Source organism: Tursiops truncatus, chromosome 1 (assembly GCF_011762595.2).
Source record: "Tursiops truncatus isolate mTurTru1 chromosome 1, mTurTru1.mat.Y, whole genome shotgun sequence".
Lineage (NCBI taxonomy): Eukaryota > Metazoa > Chordata > Mammalia > Artiodactyla > Delphinidae > Tursiops > Tursiops truncatus.
Window position 1 is genome coordinate 58,927,144 of NC_047034.1, and position 25,948 is coordinate 58,953,091.

Genomic DNA, 25,948 nt, shown 5'->3' on the forward strand with positions numbered 1-25,948 from the left:
AAATATTTTCTTAAGTTTACCTTAATACATAAACATAATTTAAATTTTTATTGAGAAGCAGTATAATCTTGTAGGGGTTAAAACCGTGGGGTTTGGAGCCAGAGTGCCTGGCTCAAGTGCTATATAAGTAATTGCTATTTTTTTCATTATCATTGATTCAAATTTGTAATTCTGAAGACAATTTATTATACAGGGCTGTAAATATTACTATGCTCAAGTACTTCCCTTTGCTAAATGGCCCCAGAATGCTATGTATTTTTAATTTTTATATACAGTTTTTCTGTTTTCCTCACTTGTCCTTGGCTGTCACTTCTCATTTCTTTTGTACCAGCAGCAATTCCATGGCAGCAATTTTCCTTTCCTCTAATGATATATTTCTAATCTCCTGTGGTCTTGGAAACCGACAACTGAACTTATTTGAAATGTGTATTTTGTTAAAAATGAAATTCCAAATGAATGCCCAAAGGGTTCTCTTCCTAGTAACATTTATTGCATGGACCTTGTAACATTTCTTTTGACTGAAGAACCTATTTTGTTTGATTGTACTCTTTGCTGTGTTCAGAGAAATTATATGTAGTGTATACTAAATGATTTCCTGATAAGTGATTAATAGAATGGTTTTTTTTACATTTGTTAATGTATATGTTTTATGTGCGGAAAATTAAATCAACTCCTAACACAATAAACTAAACTTCTCAATTGAGTAGTTCAAGATATATTTAATATCTCTCATTTTTGGCCACTACAATTATATAGAAATTGGAATTACAGAGAGCATAGATTTTAAAGGCATAGGAAATAATTCATCTAGAGCAGTGCCTTTCAAATATCTTTTACCCCAGACTATAGTATTATGTTGTACATTGCAACCCAGTACTCACATGTGTATGTGATGTATATGTATGTGTATGTATGTGTGTATATTAATATACACTATATTTTGTGATATATATTACACACTGTTTTAATATATGTAATTTTTTAAACGTTCATGAAGCAGTATTTTGCCATTTCTATGTGCAATGCACTATATTTTCTATTTTTTCTATTCTTTTTAAATTCTACTTATGACTTAATCATTGATTTTATGTCCTCTGATTTGATGTTCAGTTAGAAAACTGAAATAGGAGAAGTGATTAGACATATTTTCCTTCAAATCTTCAGAAATATCACTGTCTCTTTTGGATTTTTAATGTGTTGAACAGTAGATAATCTAAATTATCTAGGTTACTCCTTGGCTAGTACTTGGAATGATTCCGTGGAATTGAAATTTTTTTTGAAAGGGAAAAAAAAACCTTCTGTAAATCAAATATTTAAAGAATTTGAGGTACATTCTCTTCACTGTAGTTATGGAGAAGGAATTAAAGAGCATATAGTTTATAATATGACTGGTCAGTTTGCTTTTTTCATTAGATAAAAATTCTTTGTTCATTATATGTTCACGTTGACAAATGACTGTCTGAATTTAAAATTACCCATTTATATATAGAAATCAATTTTTAAAAGATGCAAAAAATGTAGAAGCACTTTTGTAGAGCTATACATCTGGTAGAACTTTTCAGAAGTGATTTTTAAGGGATGCTGTTTCAACTGGAAATGCTATCAGATATTACGTAGGTTTTCTTTATTATTATTTGGGGACCCCATAACTGAAAAATCTTTTTATACTTAATAATAAATTATTTTAACTAGAGTATAATGAATCATGAATATTTCAGGCTCTAATAAAGCTGTGCTATATGAACATTTAATCCCCTTCCCTTGTGTCCTGAAACATTTAACTAGTACATTGCGACCCCTGCTGTTGTGAGAATTGCCAAATAACTGGAAAAAAAATATGTACTTGAGGAAGGTTTTGTGATTTGAATAATTATTAAAGGTAAAGAAGTTATGTTATAGCTCAGCTCTTTTGCCATGTGAGGCTCTGAACAGAACCAAATATTGTAGTTCAACAGAACTAAAAATTATATTGATATTGTTTTATCATATGAGTATTTCATTTAGAAATTTTGAATTTAGCTTTTTCCTTTGACATCAGGAACACATAAAGGGATTAATAAGGAATTTTAGAAATCATCATTTAAAATGTTCTTTCTCAACTTATCCTGAAATTAATTTGCTTGAATAATTTTGATCTTTTCCTAGGCATAGAGAAAGAAGGCATTATTTCCCCAAATATTTCAAAATTTTTACTTGGGTCCTTGGAAAACCTTATATCTAAAGGTTATAAAATCTTATATCTAAATTCCTTTGTTTTTATTTTCCTAAATACCACCAAAATTATTCATTTCTTATTTCATTTTTTGATATTTTATTTTCCTAAGATTTCATAAAGATCTTAAACTTATCTCTGCTTAGTTCAGTATAAATCTATAATCTTTTCAGTACTATTAATCCCTGTACGTGACATCGTTTCTTATGCTTAGTAACTTTATGTTACCATCTGGGAGACCTATCATAGCCAATGGTTTCATCAATTGTGATTATTTGCAAATTGAATTGGACCTACGAAGTTTGGCTTTACTTATGTAATTGTTAGACAGTTTGTTCAGGTTTTTTATGATATTGAGTTAACTTTTTAAAGTGTTCAAAGATTTTTTGGCTCATCTAGGAATCAGATCATTAAAAAAAATATTCCCTTGTCATAAGTCCTTAAACCGTTTGACATTGATATGTCTCAAGAGTGCTTCCTTATGTCAGAATATCCTGGGTTGGGAGATGGCAAGGAAATTCCTTGTCGTAGTGTATTCTTCAGTTCCCTGGAGAATGCACTGACAGTGTTTCAAAAGTAACTTGAAAAACTAAATTTTCTTAGCTTTCTGTCAGATGCAACCAGGCAAATAATGTTTTTCTTATTTGCCTCTCAGTTGCTTTGGCTTGGATGTTTCATAGCCTGAGTATTGTTTAATGTGCTTGGGGATGATGTTAGCACAGAAGCAAGCATAAAAATACAACTGAAATGTATTCTTTGGAAGATCCTAGTTCAGCATGACATCGCATCGTGCATAAAGCTTAAACATCACAGAGACAGTGTATTACAGGGTCCATACTTAATAATTTTATTAAAAAACTGCCAAATTTCACTGATGAACTCTTTGGGACAATTTTGAGTTAAATGACAGTTTTTCTTCCCCCTTTGTGGATGACATTGATACGTATTTTAAATTGAGTGATGTCTGAGTTTTCATGTCAGCCTTTCAGTTTTTAACTTGATTTTCAAAGGAATTTAAACTCACGGGAATAAACCTTACAAAATATACAGGTCTTATCCTATAAATGTGAATTTTTGGATTTGTTAAAACAAAAATAGAATAGGCACCACAACCTAATGGTTAGGCAGATTAGGTAGCTACCTGTAAATTATAGACAATCACCACTTTCCACACTTTCTCTGCTGTTTTATAAGTTCCCTGTTTATTAGGTGATTGTTGTAATTCAATGATTAGTGCATCAGTTTTCAAACTTTTGGTCTTGGGACATTTTAATACTCTCCACAATAACTGAGGACCCCCAGAGATTTTTTGTTTATGCAGAGTTATATTTATGGATATTTATTGTATTCAAAAATAAAATTGAAAAAGTGTTACATATTTATTTTAAAATAACCTGCTACATGTTAACATAAATATTTTTATGAAAAATAACTCTTTTCTAAAACAAAACAAAAAATACTGAGAGGAGTGGACATAATTTTACTTCTGCAAATCTCTTTATAGTCAGACTTAATAGACAACAGCTGGCTCTCATATCTCCCTCAACAATATGCTGTGAAATCGTATGTCATATATGCCACATATATTATGTCATGTAGCCTCTTATGAAATAATGAGAGTAAAAAAATAATATATTATGATTGTTATAAAAATGGTGTGACTTTGTGGATCCCCTTTCGGGGTCCTCAAACCACATTTTGAAAACCAATGAACTAGAGCATTCTTTTAAAGCTTTTAATTCCCATTAAATGCAAACACTTCTGGCAGTAACAATACATCAGGAGTCTCAAACTAGCAGGTTAAATGTAGCTAGAAGGCATGTTTGGTTTTCCCCAAATATATTTTCTTAATTTTATATTTGGATTTCTAGGCAAGACCCAAACACTCCCGTTTCCATAGGATAATCCTTATTTTCTCTTATACTTAGACATTTAGTTATATTTCTTTCCTTGCCCTTTGGACCACTCACATATTAGTAACAATTTCTTTGGTGCTTCGTGAAGGGAGTTGGGGGATGGATGTCATGGTGTAGGAAAATGGAGGTGGAAGACCCTGAGCACAGAGGGACAGAAACATACAGAAAATTCTGGATAATCAGTACTAGACCTTTAATGCTGCCCAGCAGTCATACTACATTTTCTTTGTCTAGTCACTCTTTTAGGTGAGAATTTCATTTCTCTACCTTCTTCTAAATCCAACACCTTATCCTCATCCTCATCTCATTACCTTGTTTTGCTTCCTGTTTCACTGAGAAAATAGAAGCAGTCAGAAAGAACTTCCATGAGTTTCTCTTGCCACAGTTACCCTCCTGCCTACATCTGTGTCTATACTTTGCTTCTACTCTTACCATAAGCCATGCTCCCTCCCTATTTCATTCTCTCAGCTACTCAAGATTCTTGCTCCAGCAGTTCTCCTCTCTGTTCCACATCATTAATTTTTCCCTCTCTATGAGATCATTCCTATTGACATACAAATATACTATTATTTCATCCATCTTAATATTCTTCTTGACTCTTCACTCTTTTACCTTTAGCTGTCATCTCATTTCTTTTCTTCCCTATCTGTGTAAATTTTGATTCCTTTACATTTGAGAGTTGTGAATCTATGCTAATTTGATGAAACTAATTTTATTGGTTATGGCAGAAATATTAGGATTCCTAGATTCAATAGCACATTGTCGTGCCTGTTTCATAATTCCACATGAATCATTTCAAAATGGATCCAAATGTTAGACCATATTCTCTTCAATGGAAGGTAAATTAGAGTTTCTAAGGTGCTCGACATGGATATAAATTTTTCTACATTCTGTGAGTAGACCCAGAATGGTTTTGAGAGTAAGAATGGCACCTGATTCATCTTGATCTAGATTACATTAGGTAATCTGGGTTTCAGGGCATTTTCCAAGGCTGTAGAAAGATTTTATCAACATGTAGGGAGTCAGACCAGGTCAAGAGTTAAGTGATAAATGTTTGATTTCTTCCGGTTAAGACAAGTCTGATTTCCCTTATTGTTGGATATTGCCAGAGTAGATACTGTTAGACTCTAAACTTTGATCACTTAAAAATTAAGGGTTATTTTCTGTGACCATTCTGTCATATGTCCTTAAAAGAAAATTGAAAAAGTTAAGTTCTGAACACCTTTGAAATTCCCCCATAATGTTAAATTTACTTTTTTCATTATATATTAATGACTTAATTTATAATTTTTAAAGTATCATAAAATGAAGACATAAAGCTTGTCTTTATTTTTTAAAGAGAATAATGTTTTATAAATAACCTTTTCTGACTTATTAAAAACTGGAAATGGTCAAAATATTTTCCAGTTAGGAGGTATTTTCCATTTTTAAAAAACTAAGTTGCGTTTATGATGATTTCTTTAAGAAACTTAAAGTAGATTTTTTTTTATAACTTCATTTGGCCTGTTGATTACAAAACTGTTATGGAATTTCACACATCTATTTCAGTACGCAGCTCGTCATAGACTACTGCACTGTTTCTCATTTTAATAGGCCTCATTTATCCTATAAATAAACCTACATTTTCTTACCTGATCAAGTGAGCAAACAATAGGGGTCAGATGTGGCAAACACTTTAACAGAAAGCACATGTCTGGCCGTCAGGGTGAAGTAGAGTCATATCAAGATTGCTTGAAGTTATTAATGGCAGTAAAATTTATGCTTCCTCCTGTTTTCCCAATTAAATCAAGAAGCCTTTTTTCTTCGGATTCTTCTATCACCAGCTGGTTCCAATACTCTGTGTGTGAATATTGCCTGGGGTCTCTCCATTTCTAGGTGGTAAAAGCTGACCAAAGCACATTAAGTCAATGATGTGGACCTGTAGGCTAGAAAGCAGCCATTGTTAAGGGCTTTATTTTGGCCCATATCTTTTGTACTACAAGTATGCATATTTTGTAAGGTGTATTATAAATAAGTTGTTGTAGATAAACAACATGCTACATGTCTGTAGTGTTCTTTTATGCTCTGGATAAAAGAACACTACAGACAAGGTAATAAAATAATTGAAGCATGTTGAAAATATTTTAAAAATAAACTACATGGCGAAATGTACAGTTGTACATATTAAAAGAGAGTGAAATATATCAAAAGTGCTGAATTTTAGAGTACTTATTTCATGAATACATCTTAATGTGACAAAGCTATTAAGCTTAATGGTAGATTTACAATTTCAGTTTCTTATAGTTTTTAAATTAAATAATTTAGCACAAGAAACATTTATCCATGAACCACTGTATCACAAAACTATTGTTATGCTTGTTTTCATACTGATCATCGTAACCTATAAATTCTGACATTTTCCCCCCCGTACTCATGGTTAAAAAACCGTTGGCTTTTATCTATTCATTTCAAATCTCTGTTAGATTTGACTGAACAAATCCATTCTAGAAGAGACGACTATCCAGTAGAGTTGCAATCTTAAAAATTGGTCTTTCCAAATTCAAGTTTTAACTAAGGCTGTCTGTCTAGTCATGCTGGTTATGTATCTGCAGTATGTGCGCTAATAAGTTAAACATAAAATGATATGGAAATGTGTACAAAAGATCATCTAATCTACCTGCAGTATATTTTTAGTGTATTTCAGTGTAGTCAATATATGTGTTCAGTAATTGTTGCAATTATCTTTTTTTTTTTTTTTTTTTGCGGGCCTCTCACTTTTGTGGCCTTTCCCGTTGCAGAGCACAGGCTCCAGACGCACAGGCTCAGCGGCCATGGCTCACGGGCCCAGCCGCTCTGCGGCATGTGGGCTCTTCCCGGACCGGGGCACGAACCCGTGTCCCCTGCATCGGCAGGCGGAATCTCAACCACTGTGCCAGCAGGGAAGCCCTGCAATTATCTTTTAAGTGGTGGTTTTGCCTGTGGCATTTTAACTATAGTGGTAGAGCTTTAAAGGCTCCAACTCTACAGTAAACTTAAAGGCAGTTGTGATTTTTGAAGTATGTTGTACTCACATAGACTTTCTAGGGGTAATTTATCACCTTAATGCTGCTCTGTTCTAATATAGGGGTGCTTATATCCCCACTTCTCTTATCTTTTCATGGACCCTTTGTGACTTCGAAGGGAGTTTTCTACTTTGAACGAAGACATGGAGTGCAGAAGGGAATGAGAATCTGGCTAATAATGTGACCCATAATTTGTGTTCTCACTCTGCTTTTACCAAGTATTGGGCTGGGTCTACTGCAGCAGTGGAAATTTGGCTTTGAGTTCTGGTGTTTAGAACTCATATTTCTGCTTGACTGAACTATGAATAGAAAATCCCAAGTATCTTACAAAATTAGTAGCTAAATGGTGTTTTTACTAATCACTTCAGAGATGGAAAAAACTGAAGACATTTTAAAATTCAAAACCCATCAGCATGTGCTTCCCCTTTAATTGGCAGAAAATCGATTGTGAGAGCAGCCCAGAGAGCTGACTTTTTTTCTCCTTCATTTGCTCCAGCTGAACTACAGCTGCAAATTTCTTTAAAAAGAAAAAAAAAAAATCTTGAAGGTATAAGTGCAATAATTCCCACAAAATCAGTTGCTGGAGTTAATGACCAGTTTGTTAAGGCATTAACTGCCCTCAGCTGGAAATGACCAGTTTTGAGGGGAATGGCTGCACAACTGCTAAGATAATTCAGTAACGCGTTCAAATAATGATCCAGCTAATTAACAGTGAGTTTCTATGGAAATCCTATCGAAGTACTTATGGCCTCTGCATTTAATAGCCGGTGAGTTCATCGTGATTCATGTTTATTATCATAAATACCAAAGGAATCATAATGACTAGGCCATTTTATTTTCACCGTGGCCTTATTACTTGAACAGATCTGACTAAGCCACCTATAGTCATTAAGGACCTAGTTCTCAAAATATTCAGTCTTTTCACTGCTCTGCTCAAAATTCACAGAGCCTTTGGTGCTATGCCAGCATAGCGACTATTGGCAGACTGTTTTAACTTGGGATGCCATTAGGGAATAATTGATGTCTGTAAGTCTTAAAGGAGCCCTTTTGAAATGTCTGCCATTGGTATGATGTGGAGAAATCATAGTTGGTTAGCTGGAGTTTATGGTGGTTCATCATGAATTCTTATGGGAAAATCATAACTCCCAGCCCCAAATTCGTTTAGGATATGCAAGATTATTTTTTTGAGTTTTATTTTTTTAAGAACTTAGATATCCAATGAATGAAGAAGACTATTATTAGCTTATAATAAGGGATAAGCTTTAATTTTACTTGGACCATTTAATCTCTCTTAATTTCTGTTTATTGCTATGTGATCTTTAAATTAGTCTTTAAGTAATAGTAAATGTTGGCTGCCAGAAAGCCTCTACTTTCTGTGTGCAGCTGTGTTTGAAGAGATGAATTTAGGTTATTTCCAGACATCTTCCCCCTCCAAGTATTCACTTTTCTCCTACAATATTTTGTCCTTTTGCTGTAGCTGTCAGATATCTGCTAGATACCGTAAAGTTATAGGCTGTGTTTTTATCAAGCAATTAATCACTTGCATAATTATTTATTATTCAATGAATATGATACCTGTGGTTTATATACTATAATCTTCCTTCATACATTGCAGTTCTTTAGAGGAGATTGGAAATATGTGATTTGAAACAAGATATGAATTAGAATCATCAAGGTAACATATGGGTAACAAGCATTTATAAAATATTTCCATCTTTTTTTCTGAATAAAAAACCAAGTGTCATATTGTATCTTTTTTCATTCCCTAAATAAATACAAAGTGAGAAGAAAATCAATTTTATAGGTATTTGTAAATCAATTGATTGAATTCTAGGGAACCTTTACCCAGATAAAATCGAGAAGATGTATCAGCAACTTGGGTTATATAGACTTCTGAGTACAATATTGTAGTCCCTTATATCTGTCATCACCTCCTTTCACACTTTCCTCAAGGGAAAAAAAAATATCTCTGGTCATATTCCAGTTTCTTTTGTTTGGTTGTGCTCAGCTCAAACAAATGGGGAAACACCTGTACGTTTTATTTGCCTGGGACATGAAACTTAAAGGTAAATGAAGTAATATAGCTAATAGTGAGGTTTGTCTTCTGTGTTCTCAGACTTCTCTCTCTGTGTCCTTTAATCTTTTTGTACCCTGTCGCCTCCATAACAGTGTGTTTGTGGTAGTGGTGGTGGAGGAACACATACTGATGACAATAATCTATCCTTTGATTATTTTCTTTTCCCAATTTTTGTTCTGATTAAGGGATTTATGACCCTATGAGACTGATGAAGGGTCCTTATCAGATACTGGTCACTGAGTGGAGCCTTGAAGGATGCGGTGACTCTCCTAAGCCCGTACTTTGGGTATAGCAGAGCTTTATAGGAAAGTGACTAGGGACAAGTGGCTCAACCATAGGCTCAGAATATACCTGTGAACCCTGTCTGGCTCATCTCAGAGGAATCTTGGCTGCCTCTTAAACCTACATTACCTCTAACTGTGGTCAAATCTTGAGGATAGAAACCACAAAGACAACATATATAATAGGGGAATGTGAAAATAGTGTTCTATTGGTAAAACAGAAAAATGTTATTATCAACATAATAATACTAAGAAATGACATTTATTGATTCAGTTTATTGTGTGTCAAACTCAGTACTAATTGTTTTACCAGAATTCTTGCACCTAATCTTCACGTAACAACTCTTTGAGATAGGTACAGTTGTTATTCCAGTTTCACAGATGAAGAAACTGAAGCACAGAGAATTTAAATAACACTCAAAAGGCCATTTATGCTAGTAAGTGGCAGAGCCACAAGTTGAACCCAAGCAGTCTGCCTCCAGAGCCTGAGATTTGAACCACAGCATTTTACTGCCTCTGTTTACCATTCTACTCAACTTTTAAGCTTCTAGCACCTTGTTTTTCTCATAAAATCAAACACTGCTTGATAGCAGTTCTTGTCCAATTCAGTGAGAGTGAGTTTCAGAACTGCTATATAGATCTAGTCCCCCAAACTGCTTGGGGGATAATGCAGTTTGTCCCTGTCAAGATCTTTCATCTATTGGAACCTATTGCATCTGGGCTCAGGTACTCTGATAAATAACTGATTGTTTTTCTTCATTTCATCTCCCCTCTTCTCTTCTACCATCTTCTCACCTCTTTCTCCATAGAGTCCCTTCTTAACTGCATTTCCTTCCGGTACTGTGCCACTAAGGAATGATGATAATAATTTATGTTTATTTGGCATTATTTCACCCTTCCTGCTGCTTCCTGGAAGGCTTAGTAGAGAGTACATACACACAGGCTTTGTAGTCCGACCTAGGTTTGAATCTCAGATTCACGAGCTCTGTTTCCTTTTGAAGGATTCATAACCTTAATGAATGTCATTGCCTCACATCCAGATCAAAGATAATACCTACCTCTTCAGTTGTTATAAGGGTTAAATGAGAAAATACATGCTTAACATACAAGAGGAACTATCAGTTTGCTTAACTCTTTCTCTCTTCCCTTCTCTCAAAGAATTGTAGTTATAAAAAGACTGGCTATCCACGAATCTTTTGGGATAGCCTTGTAATCCTTGAGTTTCTGTTTTCTTCAGTCCTTTAGTTTTAGCACATTTTGGGGGCATGATAATCATTTTAGGTAAAGATTATGGGAAATTAGGCATATGTTCAGAGACTTTTTTTTAAATCAAACTTTATTTTCTAGAGCAATTTAAGGTTCATAGCAAAATTGAGCAGAAAGGACATTAATTTCCCATATACTTCCTGCCCGTCCCCCCAGCCTCCCACCTTTTTTAATATTAATTTTTATTGGAGTATAGTTGCTTTACATAGGTTTTTAAATAGAAGATCACAGATAAAGAATTAGGAAGGTATGGGAGTACTGCAAGGATCTTTCACTTTTGGCCATGAGTATGGGGAGAGAAGGAGAAAGAGAAAGCACACAAGAGCAGAATTAGAACTGGCAGTAGAATGACTCATCCTACTTTTTGAAACTAGATATTTAGTTTTGCTGTGGAAAAAGAAAGTAATATAAATTATTGTTGAATTCGAGATGTTTCTTGCATATGTTATTCATCTACGTTTTAAAAATTATTGTAATTTTAGGACTTTTCTCTAGACTTTCTATTCTGTCACATATCCTTTATCCTGAGTTATCCTTTGGAAGTGATATAGATATATAATCATATATATATGTGTATGTAATTTGCTCTAGAAGGACCTTCCTTGTTGTTCTCTTTATGGGGTACAGATCTCTTAAAGGTGAATCTTTCTTTCCTCTCACCTTAAATAAATTGATGTACCACTTTAGAACATTGCATTTTAGAATCCTTTCATTGATAACCAGCAGTAGACAGACAATCCTCAAACATAGAATAGTGTCCTTTTTCATTCTTAGTTCCACACTGAATTTTAAAGTCTGATTATTTACTTTGATGTTAAAAAATCTTTTATATTGGATATTGATTTCTATGTTTCTTCTACCATTTATTTAGTAAGTTGTGTGACTTGGAATCCTACTTTTCAGTGAATCCATTACATAGAGAAAATATTTTCAAATAATATTTTGAAAAAATTAAGTAGGACTAGAACCTACCCACAGCTGAAAAACCTATAGAAAGAAACTGTAATAGCAGGGAAAGAGACTGTGCCTTCGGAATATGAGTTTGCTGTAGGAACTTACTTGAAAAGATATTAAAATACCTCAGTCCCTGGAGGAAAATACTGTGAAGTATAATCTGACCAAACCCCTAAGGGATACTTTCGTCTCTGGAGAATAAAATTGGAATTTTTCATTTTTAATCTATGTATCATGCAAACTGATGCAAAGATTTGTTTTCCTATGGCAAGTGTGTTTTATACTAGAATAAGTATAAATGAATGCCTTCAGCGGTGTAAAAATGTGATTTATTAAAATCTATGAGTCTTTTCTATTTAGATTGCTCTGATCCCAAGAGCAAAATACTGGGGTTGGGAACACCCAGTTAGTCTCTACTTTTCTCTTTTTTGGAGTAATTTCAGTTTTTGCATTACGTTTTCCTCCAGATGTAGTTCCTGCATATGTTTTATTCCAAGTGGTTAAGTTAGTGAATTCATAGATTTTTAGTTAAGATGAAAATGTTTACTAGTATGTATTCATCTGATGAACATATGCTAGATTTTATTGTTTTTGTTTTATGCCAAGAAGTCATTTTTACATTGATACTGAAAGCCATAGGAAATAGGCTTTAGCCAAACAATTTAAAAAGATGCAAAAGTCTTGATTTTTAAAAATTCTGTTTTTAAAATGTGTTTTATTCTATCATATGTCAGTGTATCTCAGTCTTTTATACCTGATACTATCATCTTACTTGAAAGACCGTTTTACCTTAGGATATAAAAATGTTTGAGAGATACTGTAATATACCTCTGGTGAAAATTCTGGAGTCAGAGAAACCTTTGTTTAAAGCCCTGCTCACCCACTTACAAGGCTGTGTAGGAAGTATTTATTTTTCTCCAAGTGTTAAGTTCCTCATCTGAAACATAAGGATGATAAAATTTATTTGACAGATTATTTTGAAGACTCACATTTTTCTTCCTTACCATATGAAATATTTTTTTTAACATATAAGCTCCAGGAAAGCAACAGGCTAGAGAGAGGGTCACTATATGTTTTTAAAAAACATCTGGAAACTTAAAACACTTTTGTGTCAAATCTGAAAATCTTGTAGAACTAGTAATTTCTGTCTTTGACTAAACGTGCTTATTTTTTCAGTTTTAGCCTCTGATTTTTTAAACATAACATTGTTTTTTTTTCCAGCTTTATTGAGATCTAACTGACATATAACAGTATGTAAGTTTAAGGTGATGACTTGATATATATATATATATTGCAAAATATATAAGGTTAGATATAAGGGTAGTTAACTATAAAAGTTACCACTTCAAGATTAGTTACCACATCCATCACCTCACATAATTACTTTTTTTCTGGTTGTAAGAACTTTTAAGATTTACTCTCTTAGCAACTTTCAAATGTACATACAGTATGTTAACTATAGTCACCAGGCTTTTTAGATATTAAAAATAGAATCAATCAGCAGGTATTTATTGAGAAACTTCCATATGCTATACTAAGCCTATAAGAATACCAAGGTATGTCCCCTAAGAATTTCTCACCACCTCATAAAGAGATAACCTAATATCTGAAAAATTCAATAAGAATATAAAATAGTATTTTTAAAAAACACAAAGTATTTTAGTAATTTTATACTATGGTAGACACAAGAATAAAGGTGCTGAATTTATCCTCCATGTCACAATATATTTAAAATTTTCTTGATATGTTATTTATCAACTAAATTTATGTATATCCTTGATTTTGTTTTAAAACTCCAAATATCTCCAAGGATTTCTCATAGCCCAAACTTTTTAAAAATAATATTGTTTTTTGGATAAAACCTTTTAGCCAAACTTTTCTAGCTCAAGTTTTGTCACTGACTTTGAGATCATAAATAGATCCTTAAAATATGGTCTTTCTGGAAGCATGTAGAAGAACTACATGGCATATTAAAGTCCCATTTTATTTTTCAAATCTATGATATATCATTCACTTTTCTTTTTTCAGTTTCAAGATGTACGAAACTAGAATAATCTTACCTCAGAAGTTCTGAGACAATCCTGACTATGCTTACTCTCTCTACCCTTTAGCATTTTATAGTCATGTATTTTTTTTTTCATCTTTATTGGAGTATAATTGCTTTACAATGTTGTGTTAGTTTCTGCTGTACAACAAAGTGAATCAGCTATATGTATACATATACCCCCATATCCCCTCCCTCTTGAACCTCCCTCCCACCCTCCCTATCCCACCCCTCTAGGTGGTCACAAAGCACCGAGCTGATCTCCCTGTGCTATGTGGCTGCTTCCCACTAGCTATCTATTTTACATTTGGTAGTGTATATATGTCCATGCCACTCTCTCACTTCGCCCCAGCTTCCCCTTCCTGCCCCTGTGTCCTCAAGTCTGTTCTCTATGTCTGCGTCTTTATTCCTGCCCTGCCACTAGGCTCATCAGTACCGTTTTTTTAGATTCCATATATATGCTTTAGCATACGGTATTTGTTTTTCTCTTTGTGACTTACTTCACTCTGTATGACAGACTCTAGGTCAATCCACCTCATTACAAATAACTCAATTTCATTATTTTTTTATAGCTGAGTAATACTCCATTGTATATATGTGCCACATCTTCTTTATCCATTCATCTGTTGATGGACACTTAGGTTGCTTCCACATCCTGGCTATTGTAAATAGTGCTGCAGTGAACATTGTGGTACATGTATCTTTTTGAATGATGGTTTTCTCAGGGTATATGCCCAGTAGTGAGATTGCTGGGTCATATGGTAGTTCTATTTTTAGTTTTTTAAGGAACCTCCATATTGTTTTCCATAGTGGTTGTATCAATTTACATTCCCACCAACAGTGCAGGAGGGTTCTCTTTTCTCCACATCCTCTCCAGCATTTATTGTTTGTAGATTTTTTTGATGATGGCCAGGCCATTCTGACTGGTGTGAGGTGATACCTCATTGTGGTTTTGATTTACATTTCTCTAATGATTAGTGATGTTGAGCGTCTTTTCATGTGTTTTTTGGCAATCTGTATGTCTTCTTTTGGGCATGTGTTTTTTTTTAATGTAGCAAATACTATTCTACTTCGTTTATTATTTGTTATTTTTCCAGTTTCTGATTCATAAAAATTAAATATACTTTTCATTTACTATTTCTTATACATTATCACTGTCAATGAAATGTGTTTATCACATATTTTGATAAAACAGTAAGGATGGGGAGGCCAGTGGCCAAATCTACATTTTAGTGGGCTACTGGGAACAATTAATTCTTAGGTTTGTGGTTAATTTTTTCAAAAGTATACCTTGTAAAATACACATAATCTCTTGGAACTTAGTGATATTTCATAGATAGTGTGCTCCAAACTTTGGAATTGAAATAGGGAGCTCAAAATATTTTCTACGGCTTCCCTGGTGGCGCAGTGGTTAAAAGTCCGCCTGCTGATGCAGGGGACACGGGTTCGTGCCCTGGTCCGGGAAGATCCCACATGCCGTGAAGCGGCTGGGCCGTGAGCCATGGCCGCTGAGCCTGCACGTCCGGAGCCTGTGCTCTGCAACAGGAGAGGCAACAACAGTGAGAGGCCTGCATACCACAAAAAAAAAAATTTCTAAGTTAGGGTTATATAGTGATTTTTTTTGATTCAGTAGCTTAAAAGTTGTAATGCATTAATTTGAGTGTGTTATACAAAAAAAATTAATTTCTTTGTGGTCATTCCCATGCATGGCATAATATAAAATCTCACCATATCCATGATTTCTTATTTCCAGGCAATGAAAACTACAAACAAATAGCAATGTGTGTTCTTTACCACATAAGCATGGATGACCGCTTTAAATCAATGTTTGCATACACTGACTGTATACCACAAGTAAGTGCTTTAAGTGTTTTTTTAAAAAGGCATTCAAAACATATGTTTTTTACTTTCTTCCCTTGATTTGCCAGATAGGTTTTTTTCTTTAAAAGTCCCCTCTTAAAAATAATATAAATTTGTTATATACAATCTGGAAAGTACAGAACATTATAAAAATGAAAGTAACTTTCTGTTATCCCAAACCCAGAGATAACCATTTAAAATTTTGGTACATTTTCTTCTACATAGTTAAAAAAATACTGTTTTGGGATTATATGCCATATGTAATTATATATTGCTTTTTTATCTTAATATATCGTTAAGTACCCTCCCATGTCACTGAACATTCTTCATAAATTATTCATAATAGTTGTATACTATTTTATTGCATAAGTGTACCATAATTTAAATATTGTTAAATTGTATATTTAGGTTTTTTTCCAGTTTATCACATAAAAACTGATGTAAGTAAAAGTATGTAAACAAATTAAATAATGTGGAATAAATATCATAGTATGTAAAAGCTTAACCACATCTTGATTTTTTCTTTAGTTTAAATTCCTAAAAGTAGAATTACTAGGTCAAAAGGTATTTTGTGTATTTGACACAATATGGCCAAATTACCTTCTAAGAAGACATGAGTTGATTTTTTTCCAACTGTCACTTCACTTTGAACAGCACTGGATGCTATCATTTCTCTAAAAATGGAGTGTCTCTATTTCTTTTTATTTGCATTTCTGTGGATATTGGTGAGGTTGAACATTTTTCACATGCTTATTGTTGATATTATGTTATAAATCATTCATGTCCCTTGATAATTTTTCCATTGGCATGTCAATATTTTAGGATTAATAGATAATATCTCTATATGTAGTAACTATTTTAACTCCTGGTCATATTACAGACATTTCCCAACTTTGTCATTTGCCCTTTAATTTTGTTTGTGGTTGACGGTTTTAATTGCTTTGCGTTCTCTGATGGGAAAATGCTTCATCAAAATACTTTTATTTGGGCTTCCCTGGTGGCGCAGTGGTTGAGAGTCCGCCTGCCGATGTAGGGGACACGGGTTTGTGCCCCGGTCCGGGAGGATCCCACATGCCGCGGAGCGGCTAGGCCCGTGAGCCATGGCCGCTGGGCCTGCGCATCTGGAGCTTGTGCTCCGCAATGGGAGAGGCCACAACGGTGAGGGGCCCGCGTACTGCCAAAAAAAAAAACAAAAACTTTTATTTTTATAGCACTGCTCTCAAGAAAGATTTTTGCCATAACTCAGTTGCTTGATACATTTCATATGTTCGGTTTATTTGTCTTGAAGGAGTTTAGTGATTTTTTTTCATAGACTATAATGGTGGAGATTCTATACATGTGTAATTTTTTTTTTTTTTTTGCGGTACGCGGGCCTCTCACTGTTGTGGCCTCTCCCGTTGCGGAGCACAGGCTCCAGATGCGCAGGCTCAGTGGCCATGGCTCACGGGCCCAGCCGCTCCGCGGCATGTGGGATCCTCCCGGACCGGGGCACAAACCCGTGTCCACTGCGCCACCAGGGATATACATGTGTAATTTTACTCTTAGGGAATTTACATTCATGGAATCACTATTGTGCCATTAATCTTCATTAAACTGAGCTCTACTAATTTGAATAATATCTGATGATTGGAACACTAGTTAGGCTGATTTTTAATATTATTTTTATAATATGGCTTTCTAAAATAGAAAAAGCAAAATCGCAGGATGTATAATATACAATAAAAATAACACTTTTAAAAGACACTTTAGAAGAATATGTATAGTAAGTCATACTTATTAAAGTAATCCTCTTAAGACTCCTACTACATAATTCCTTATTAGCCTAATATAAGTTATTAAATGTATATTATTTTAGGATTAATAGTAATAATTAATATTAATTACTAATATTTATTACTAATTAATATTTATTACTACTATAATTAATTATTACTAATAATAGTAGTAATAATTATTATGTAGTAAAAAACAGGCCATAGTTTTTCTTTTTATTAATTCTTATTAATCCTTCTATTCCTCCCAAATTAATAACACGGTTCTAAAAATTGAATTTGCTGTTCCAGAATTTTAATACTTTATCTACACGCAATTAAAAAACTGATAAACTCTCAAGGATAATTTCTTAGGCTTTTATACCAGGGGAAAAACTAATTATGCTTGTTTACAGAAAGTAGACATCCTTCAAATATGCAGCATATTTTATCTAACAAGGCAAGGCTTCTTATAGAGATAACACATGTCAGACTACAGCCGATACAAAGTGTAATCAAACTCTTTGTCAAACAAGTTGTCAATAAAAGAGTAGCCATGTCAAAGGGAGATTACAGGTGATTTACTACAGTCTCACTTCATATGTTCCAAGGGGTTTTGCTTCACAGTTTCAAAGGGTGTTCCTTTTCCAATCCCATTTAATGTCAGAACTTCATTGACTACAGGATATGAATTGGAAAGCAGTGATAAAAGAATAATATTTTTGTCTAGATTGACTGTTTTTATCTAGATTAGATTTTAAAGAGAATAACATTAAATAAAAGAGAAATAAATGTACACTAAAAAGAGATGGAAAACTTTTTTTTGTTAAATATTTAATTTGGAGTTACCCTTCCCTCTATACCCTAGAATTTACAATCTCAAACATAAAATGTGAAACTTTATTTTCAATAAATAATCAGAAATAAAAGCCTGTTTAAGTTACTTTTGAAACATTATTATTATTGCAGTTGAAGACTTTGTAGAAGATTCTCCCGTACCTTTTCAAGGACAACATTCATGCATGTTTCCTTGCCAGATAATTTTCTAACATCAAACATTTCTGCAGTGGGGTTTTCAGAACATTTGTGGTCTGTACTTCATGAACAAAATCTTTCAAAATTCATTCAATGGTCAATGTTTTGGGGTTTTAGTTTATTATATTTTGTTTTTAAAGCTCAACCCTGGTAAGAATAGTGAGGGTATGTTATCAAATTATGTTGTAAACATCCTGAAACTTTTTAGTATGAGGCCATATTTTGAGAAACCAAATGGTACTCTAGAATAGTATGTTTGTTCCTAAAGTGCTATCCAGCCTATAACTTGTACTTTGTAAGGCTCAACTTTGGCATATTTGGGGAAAAGTTGACATGGTTTGATTGCCACCCAGTACCAATTGTAAAAATACATTGTAAAATAAAAGAATCATGGAAAGCAAATTTGGGATTACATTGAAATTTCCGAGCTTCCTTCAGGAATTAAAACGATACTCCTCTCAGAATATTGACTCCTTGAAGTAATGTTTATAATACTAACAAAGCTTTAAACTCATTTGTGCTAGCAACTGATTAACCTACTTGTTAAATAAAACTATATCTGAAGTTTGGAATATTAATGTAATACTCTGTTCACTTTGAAATTATGCACATTAATTTTTGTTTAGTAAATATTGTCAAGTATTACAAATGAATTTTTCAAATGAGAAGCCTAAAGTAACTTTGAAAGTAAGAAAGCAGTGGTTCCATTGTCATTCATATTCATTTCAGTGATCAAAAAAAATGTGGGATACGGTCATATTCTTTAATTCCATTAGATACATATGTAAAGGAACTTTATAAACTGAAACACTGTACAAAAATAAGGTGCCATTTGTAAATGCTTCTCATTATTTTGGAACCACTCAGAGTCCAGTTTAAATACTCCCTTTCTTATATGTGTTTTATAGGATAAACCTATACTTTTGAAAATTTCATCAGAATTTTATTAGTCCAAATAAACAATGTGTTAACATTGGGCTCATGGAATAGCATTTCATAAATTAGATTAACCTTAAGAGGTTGTATCTAGTGCATGATCATGGTCTTTTGGGGGAAAAATGATTCTATTGATTTCTCATTCTTAAAGAGCTGGACTTTGGTGGAAATAGACTGTGAGATGCTCTAACATAAGCCTATAATTAGAGTTCACTTTTGTAAAATATTTAACATTCAGAGTAGATGTTATAAAGTCAACATGGCTCATAATCTCTCCCAATATTATGTTGCTTTGCTTCTTTTGTACTTTATTGCCTCTAATTATCCAATATATTCTCATTTTTTCCCTCTATTATGACACTATTTTGTAAAACTTGGGGGTCAGGGCAAGTCTTTCTTTATGTATGATCTTAATGGTCTCAGTGGGTGAATTGTTCCAGGTAAGCGTACTTGGGGATAACCAGGAGTTAATGGTTGTATTCTAATAATAGTTAAGAGTACACATTAACAGTTCATTGTTATTTAGACCTCTAAGATGCATGTTTTGTTTAAATAGGTGCAAATGCCATCCAGATGCTTATGAAAGTATTTATTGGTAATAGAATGGCCAAAGTACATGTTTAGGTAATGATGTCATGGTGTTATTTAACATTTTACCTAGAACAGTGCGCAAGAATCTTCATAGTAATCCACATGTTTTCTACCACAGTTGTCCTATTTGGCCCCTCTTTGATCTACACGCTTCTTTTGAGCTGAATGCTGGTAAACGTCCTTTCTGACAGCCCCCTTTGCTCCTGCCTGCCATTATCTGCTGAAGTTCAGAAACCAGAGCATCACTTCAAACAGCAGAGTTAGGGAGTAGCCAGTCAGAAGAGATTCCTGAGGCATGCAAAGTTCTGCCATAATCATTCAAAGATGTTTGGGTAGCGGGGTGGGGGTGGCAGAGGTGTATGTGAATACAGAGAGCTGTAGGGGTTGGCCTCTGGTCACTGGTAAATAAGTGAAGTCAGGTGCCAGAGAGTCTAGACACAGTGATTTCAGTCCTGGGTCTTTGGTATCTGATACTCAATATGGGACTTGTCTGATTGAACACTATTGCCTCTTCATTGCACAGGCTGAAGCCTTTTAGTGCCTTCCTGTTAAATTAGTAAAAGATGACAATGGACATAGTTAAAACAGAACAAATCTAGTTTTAGTATTTGCTAGTTGTCAGCAATTACACTTACTTCTGAAGTGCTATGGGTAGCAGTCAAAGACAGTGTTGCACGTAGAGCTTGAACTAAACTATTATTTTAAAATGTGAACACTTTAAAATTGAAATGTTTCTCTTATTATGAAAAACTAACTCTATATCATGATGTATTTCATTCACACTTAGTCCTGATTTCTCTTGATTTGGGGATGTAGGTGTTGGATAAGGTTTTAAACCATGCATTATTTTTTAAAAAGCTAGCTCCTGAATATTTCATCACAGGACTTAATGTGGAAATTACAAAAACAAGGCAAAAACCCTCAGCTTCTAACAAATCACCCTGTAACACCGTTCTTAAGGGCAAATTTCATACTAAGTATGAACAAGTAAACAGCAACGGATATTTTGCCTTGCTAAGCGTTGCATTGATGTAACAAACACACTTTTGTTATTTTTAAAAAGCTTCTTGTATTAGGAGAAGTTTGGAAGAAATCTATAATGGGTTTTTGATTAGAATGTGAAAAACATACTGTATATATTTACATCTTTAGAGGATTGTCACCTACATTTTTATTAATTTGTAATTTAATTTTAGTTGGCAGTTAATAGGTAGCAAAATCTGTTAAAAGTATATCCAATAAATGAAGATTATTTTATCTTTGCCATAGAATTTTTTTGTTCTACAACATTATTAAGTGTTAGTGATTAAAGATTCCACTAGCAGCAACATTGGTGTTAAAGAAGTGCTCTCTGGGAAAAGGCATGATACATGCCAACCATTCACCAGCTATAGTGTTTTTGTAGTTCTCAGCAAATAGTGAATTTTATATATATATACATATAATTTTGTTAGAATTATATCTAAGTATTTTGGGGAGCAATTGTGAGTGGATTTGCTTTTTTAATTTTGGTTTCCAGTTGTTCATTGCTAGCATACAGAAATAAGATTAATTTTTGTGTGTTCACCATGTAGCCTTTTCGAAACTTAGAAGTTATTTGGAACTAACATAGAGAATAACCAAAACAAGATTTAACGAAATAGGGTCTAACCAGTCAACAAAGGCATGTTGATCTAAAAAAGTATCCGCCGAGATAAAACATAAGAAATTTTTAGGTTATAAATTTTAGGATTGACTTCCATATGTTGTTAGCAATTTGACTAAGAGAAAAATATATTTATATAATATGCACTAAGTTAATTTGCTATTTACCAATAATAGTAGACAAGCTTCTCAAAAGTATAGCTTAAGGTTTGTTCATTTCTCCTTTATTACATAGCAACTATTTCTCATCATGACAAATCTAGATTACTGCTAAATGGCATAAGTGGCCTGCCTTTTTCTTCCTACTTTTCTGTCTGCTGCTTCTCAGACCCATCTTCCCTTTCTCTCTCTCTTTTTTTTAAATAAATTGATTAATTGATTGATTGATTGACTTTTGTCTGGGTTGGGTCTTTGTTGCTGCACACAGGCTTTCTCTAGTTGCAGCGAGCGGGGACTACTCTTTGTTGCAGTGTGTGGGCTTCTCATTGCAGTGGCTTCTCTTGTTGCGGAACAGGGGCTCTAGGCACGTGGGCTTCCGTAGTTGTGGCACACGGGCTCAGTAGTTGTGGCTTGTGGGCTCTAGAGCGCAGGCTCAGTAGTTGTGGCGCACGCGCTTAGTTGCTCCACGGCATGTGGGATCTTCCCGGACCAGGGCTCGAACCCGTGTCCCCTGCATTGGCAGATGGATTCTTAACCACTGTGCCACCAGGGAAGTTCCTTCCCTTTCTCTTGTCATTAAGTAGAGTTCGTTTCTTATTTTATACACACTCCCAAATGATTGGGTCCAGCTTTACAGGTTCAGTTATCAACCATAAATGGCAATTCCTAAAATTATACCTTCAGTCCAATCATGTCTCCTAAACTTGTGTTTATAACTTTTACTGACTATCTGCACTAGACTGTCACATAGGCAGCTTAAATTCAGCATGTCCAAAACCAAAATTACTGTCTTCCCTTTAAAGTTTTCTCCTACTTTGGTTTCTGTCTTTTGGTAAATGTTAGCACCACCATCCATGTTGTTGTTTAGGGCAGAAACCTGTGAGTCATCTTTGACCCTTCCTCTCCCTTAACCCCAACATCTAGTCAGTTATTAAATCCCAGTTTGATTCTCTTTCCTAAATATATCTCTGAGCCATCCCTTTTATCTCTATCCCCACTGCTCTACCTAGTCCAGGCAGCCATCATCATACCTCGACTTTTCCACTAGCCCCTTAGGTGGTTTTGCCACATTTTCTTACCCTATTTCAGTCTATTTTCTACATTGACCAGATTTTTTCGAAATGTAAATCTTATCCTGACACTTTCCTTATTTGGAAGCCTTTAATGTCTTCCCATTTACCTTAGGATGAAGCCCAAAATCCTTAACATGTACTTCAGAATCCTGCGTGATCTGACTTTTACCTTATCTCTTAACACTATTTCCCTCACTCCAACCATGCTTGCCTTCTCTTAATTCTTCAGAAGGATGACTTTTTTTTCCTGCCTTGTAACCTTTGCACAAGCTATTTTCATTGCTCAGAATGGTCTACTTCCACACATTTTAAATTCCTTAAATGCAAAGGCTTTATGTAATATTTCTCTTATATTCTCCAGTGTACTTGGAAGTTCATATTGAATGCTGAGCATCTAATAGTTCATTAAGCATTCAGTTATTCAGTAGTAAAAGCCTACCACTTCTATGTTGAAAATGTAATTGTATTATATTATTTCCAACATACAATCTAAGGTAACATACTGTGATAAAATAGTGCCTGTGGTTTTTTGTGTGTTTGGGGTTTTTTTGAGTAAAATATGTCTTGTGCTTCTTGCTAGTTAATGAAGATGCTCTTTGAATGTTCGGATGAACGAATTGACTTGGAACTCATTTCTTTCTGCATTAATCTAGCTGCTAACAAAAGGAACGTACAGCTTATCTGTGAAGGTTAGTGCCTTTGAGCTTCATAGATAACTTCTATCATATGCTATTGGCATATGATGGAAAATAGATAATAAGGAATTAAGAATTATAGTAAATATATAAATCCTATTTTTAAGTAGTTTTAAAAATTATAGCTATAATCCTTAAATGTCAGACTCAGAATATTCTTACATCATGAGTAGAAACGCTTACCCTTTAGTAACATTTTATAAACCATTTGGTCAGTTACCCTTAATTGAAATTTGATTTTTAAAAATATTTTCTAGATGAAATAAAACTTTTTATTTGCAAAGCAATCTGTTACAGTGTAAGATGTTACAATACAAATGTATTAGCTATTTGTTTCTATAGTATCTTCATAAAATGATTCATCATACATTATGATATTTCAGAGTTTGCTCAATAGTTTTTTCGTATTTGAGAAGTATACATGTTGATTATAAAAAGTACAAATGAACAAATAGGAAAAAATTAAAAATTTTACTCCCACTATCCAGAGATAATCATAGGTAAGACTTTGGTACAATGTTTCTGTGTGTTTTTAAATTAAAATGGGATTTTCTCTATAAATGGTGACATGTTTTTTGAAGTTAATATCTGAATATCGTTCCATATGATTAAATACTTTAATAAAACATAATTGCCAGTAGCTGCAAAATAATCCATTAACGGATTTTCCATAGTTTAATCTGCTAGTTTGTTGCCACTTCTTTTCTGTTAAAAGCAATGCTACAGTAATTTTCCTTTCTCTGAATCTTTCATGTTTCCATTTTTACATTCTTAGGATAAATTCCTAGAAGTACAATTTTTATGGCTCAAAAAGTATTTACATTTTAAAACTTTGTGGTACATATTTCATATACATACTGTGCTTCCATTTATGTGAAATTCTAGAAGAGGCAAAACTAATCTGTATTTAAAAAGAAAAAATAAGAAAAAGGGGAAGAGGAGGAAGAGGAAAAGGAGGAGAAAACAAGAAAAGTAATTGTATTGGGGGACTAAGATTGACTAAGAACAAGGGAACTTTCTGCATTGAATGGAAATATTCTGTATCCTGATATGGGTACGAATTACACAGGGGCATACATTTATTGAATTTAATTGTACACTTAATATTTACGTATTTTCTGTGTGTAAATTGGGGTTTTTTGAGAACCGAAAATTTTAAAAATCATTAAATTTAAATGAACCTTTATTGGGGGAATTTTTTTGTTGTTATTATCAGGAAATGGGCTGAAGATGCTCATGAAGAGGGCTCTGAAGTTCAAGGATCCATTGCTGATGAAAATGATTAGGAACATTTCCCAGCATGATGGACCAACTAAAAATTTATTTATTGTAAGTATAGTTTTTAGCTTTCTGTCTATTAAAATAGCCTGAGAATTAAAGCTTTAAAGTCTGTGTCTGGAAATATAACTCTTCCTTAGCTCTTGTCAAATATTAATTCATGACACAAGTTGGTTTTTCTTCAACTTACTTGTAAGTTTAGCTCCTAGAAATCTCAACCTAAGTTTTAATGTTGTTTTTGTTTTACGAGCCCTATCCCTAACCTTTTCATCCTCACTCCGGTTTGCTTGCCTTAAACCAGTCCACCATAGTCTCTCTTAGCAATTTAGCTCAAGGTTATTAAAACAAGAGAATCACATTTGATACTTCTTCTTCCTGTGGGTTAAATTATTAGATTAGTTCTTCTACAGAAATCATATTTTAAATTTGTATTAAAATTCTGTTTTATTCAGGATTATGTTGGGGACCTTGCAGCTCAAATCTCTAATGATGAAGAGGAGGAGTTTGTGATTGAATGTTTAGGAACTCTTGCAAATTTGACCATTCCAGACTTAGACTGGGAATTGGTTCTTAAGGAGTATAAGCTGGTTCCGTACCTCAAGGATAAACTCAAACCAGGTCTGTGCTAAGTATTTCACTTCTGCGTAATGATTAAGTTATTTCTTTCTGTTGTGGATAAGGCAGCTAGAACAGTATTTTGTGACCATTATTGTACTACGTAACACATTTTCTTCCCACACCTCTAGGTCTAGCCCTAGTTCCCCTAGTTCGTTTCTTTCTCTCAGAAAGGCAGTCACTAGTTCTCCTCGTATATGTATGTACTCTCTTCCCTAACAATATGTTTTTTTAATATTAGTTTCCCTTTCCTATCCTGCCTTCTTATTTTTTTTATCCTGCCTTTTTAAAATTACTAAATACCATCCCGCTCTACACGAGTTCACATGCACACACTAAGTTCTCTGAGGGATTCAAATGACTCTTCTATTTTCTGTGTTTACATTGTCATTCATTTGTATTTTCAAAGACTTATCTCCACCTCTCTACTGCTCCACCACCATGAACTGTCATCATGGAATGGAATTCCATGAACATGGAATTTTGGAAAAAGGACACATTTATAAGCATGTTAAGGATT

At 33.8% G+C, this 25,948-nt stretch overlaps 1 protein-coding gene across 2 annotated transcripts in view; it reads left to right on the forward strand.

Moving 5' to 3' along the window:
• KIFAP3 (kinesin associated protein 3) overlaps positions 1-25,948 on the forward strand; it is a 165,123-nt gene that overhangs the window by 74,485 nt on the left and 64,690 nt on the right. For both annotated transcript variants that reach the window (XM_073804570.1, XM_019918423.3), the window contains exons 11-14: positions 15,545-15,645; positions 23,421-23,529; positions 24,752-24,864; positions 25,266-25,431. In XM_073804570.1, coding sequence (XP_073660671.1) covers positions 15,545-15,645; positions 23,421-23,529; positions 24,752-24,864; positions 25,266-25,431 — 489 coding nt within the window. The remainder of the gene's footprint in view (positions 1-15,544; positions 15,646-23,420; positions 23,530-24,751; positions 24,865-25,265; positions 25,432-25,948) is intronic.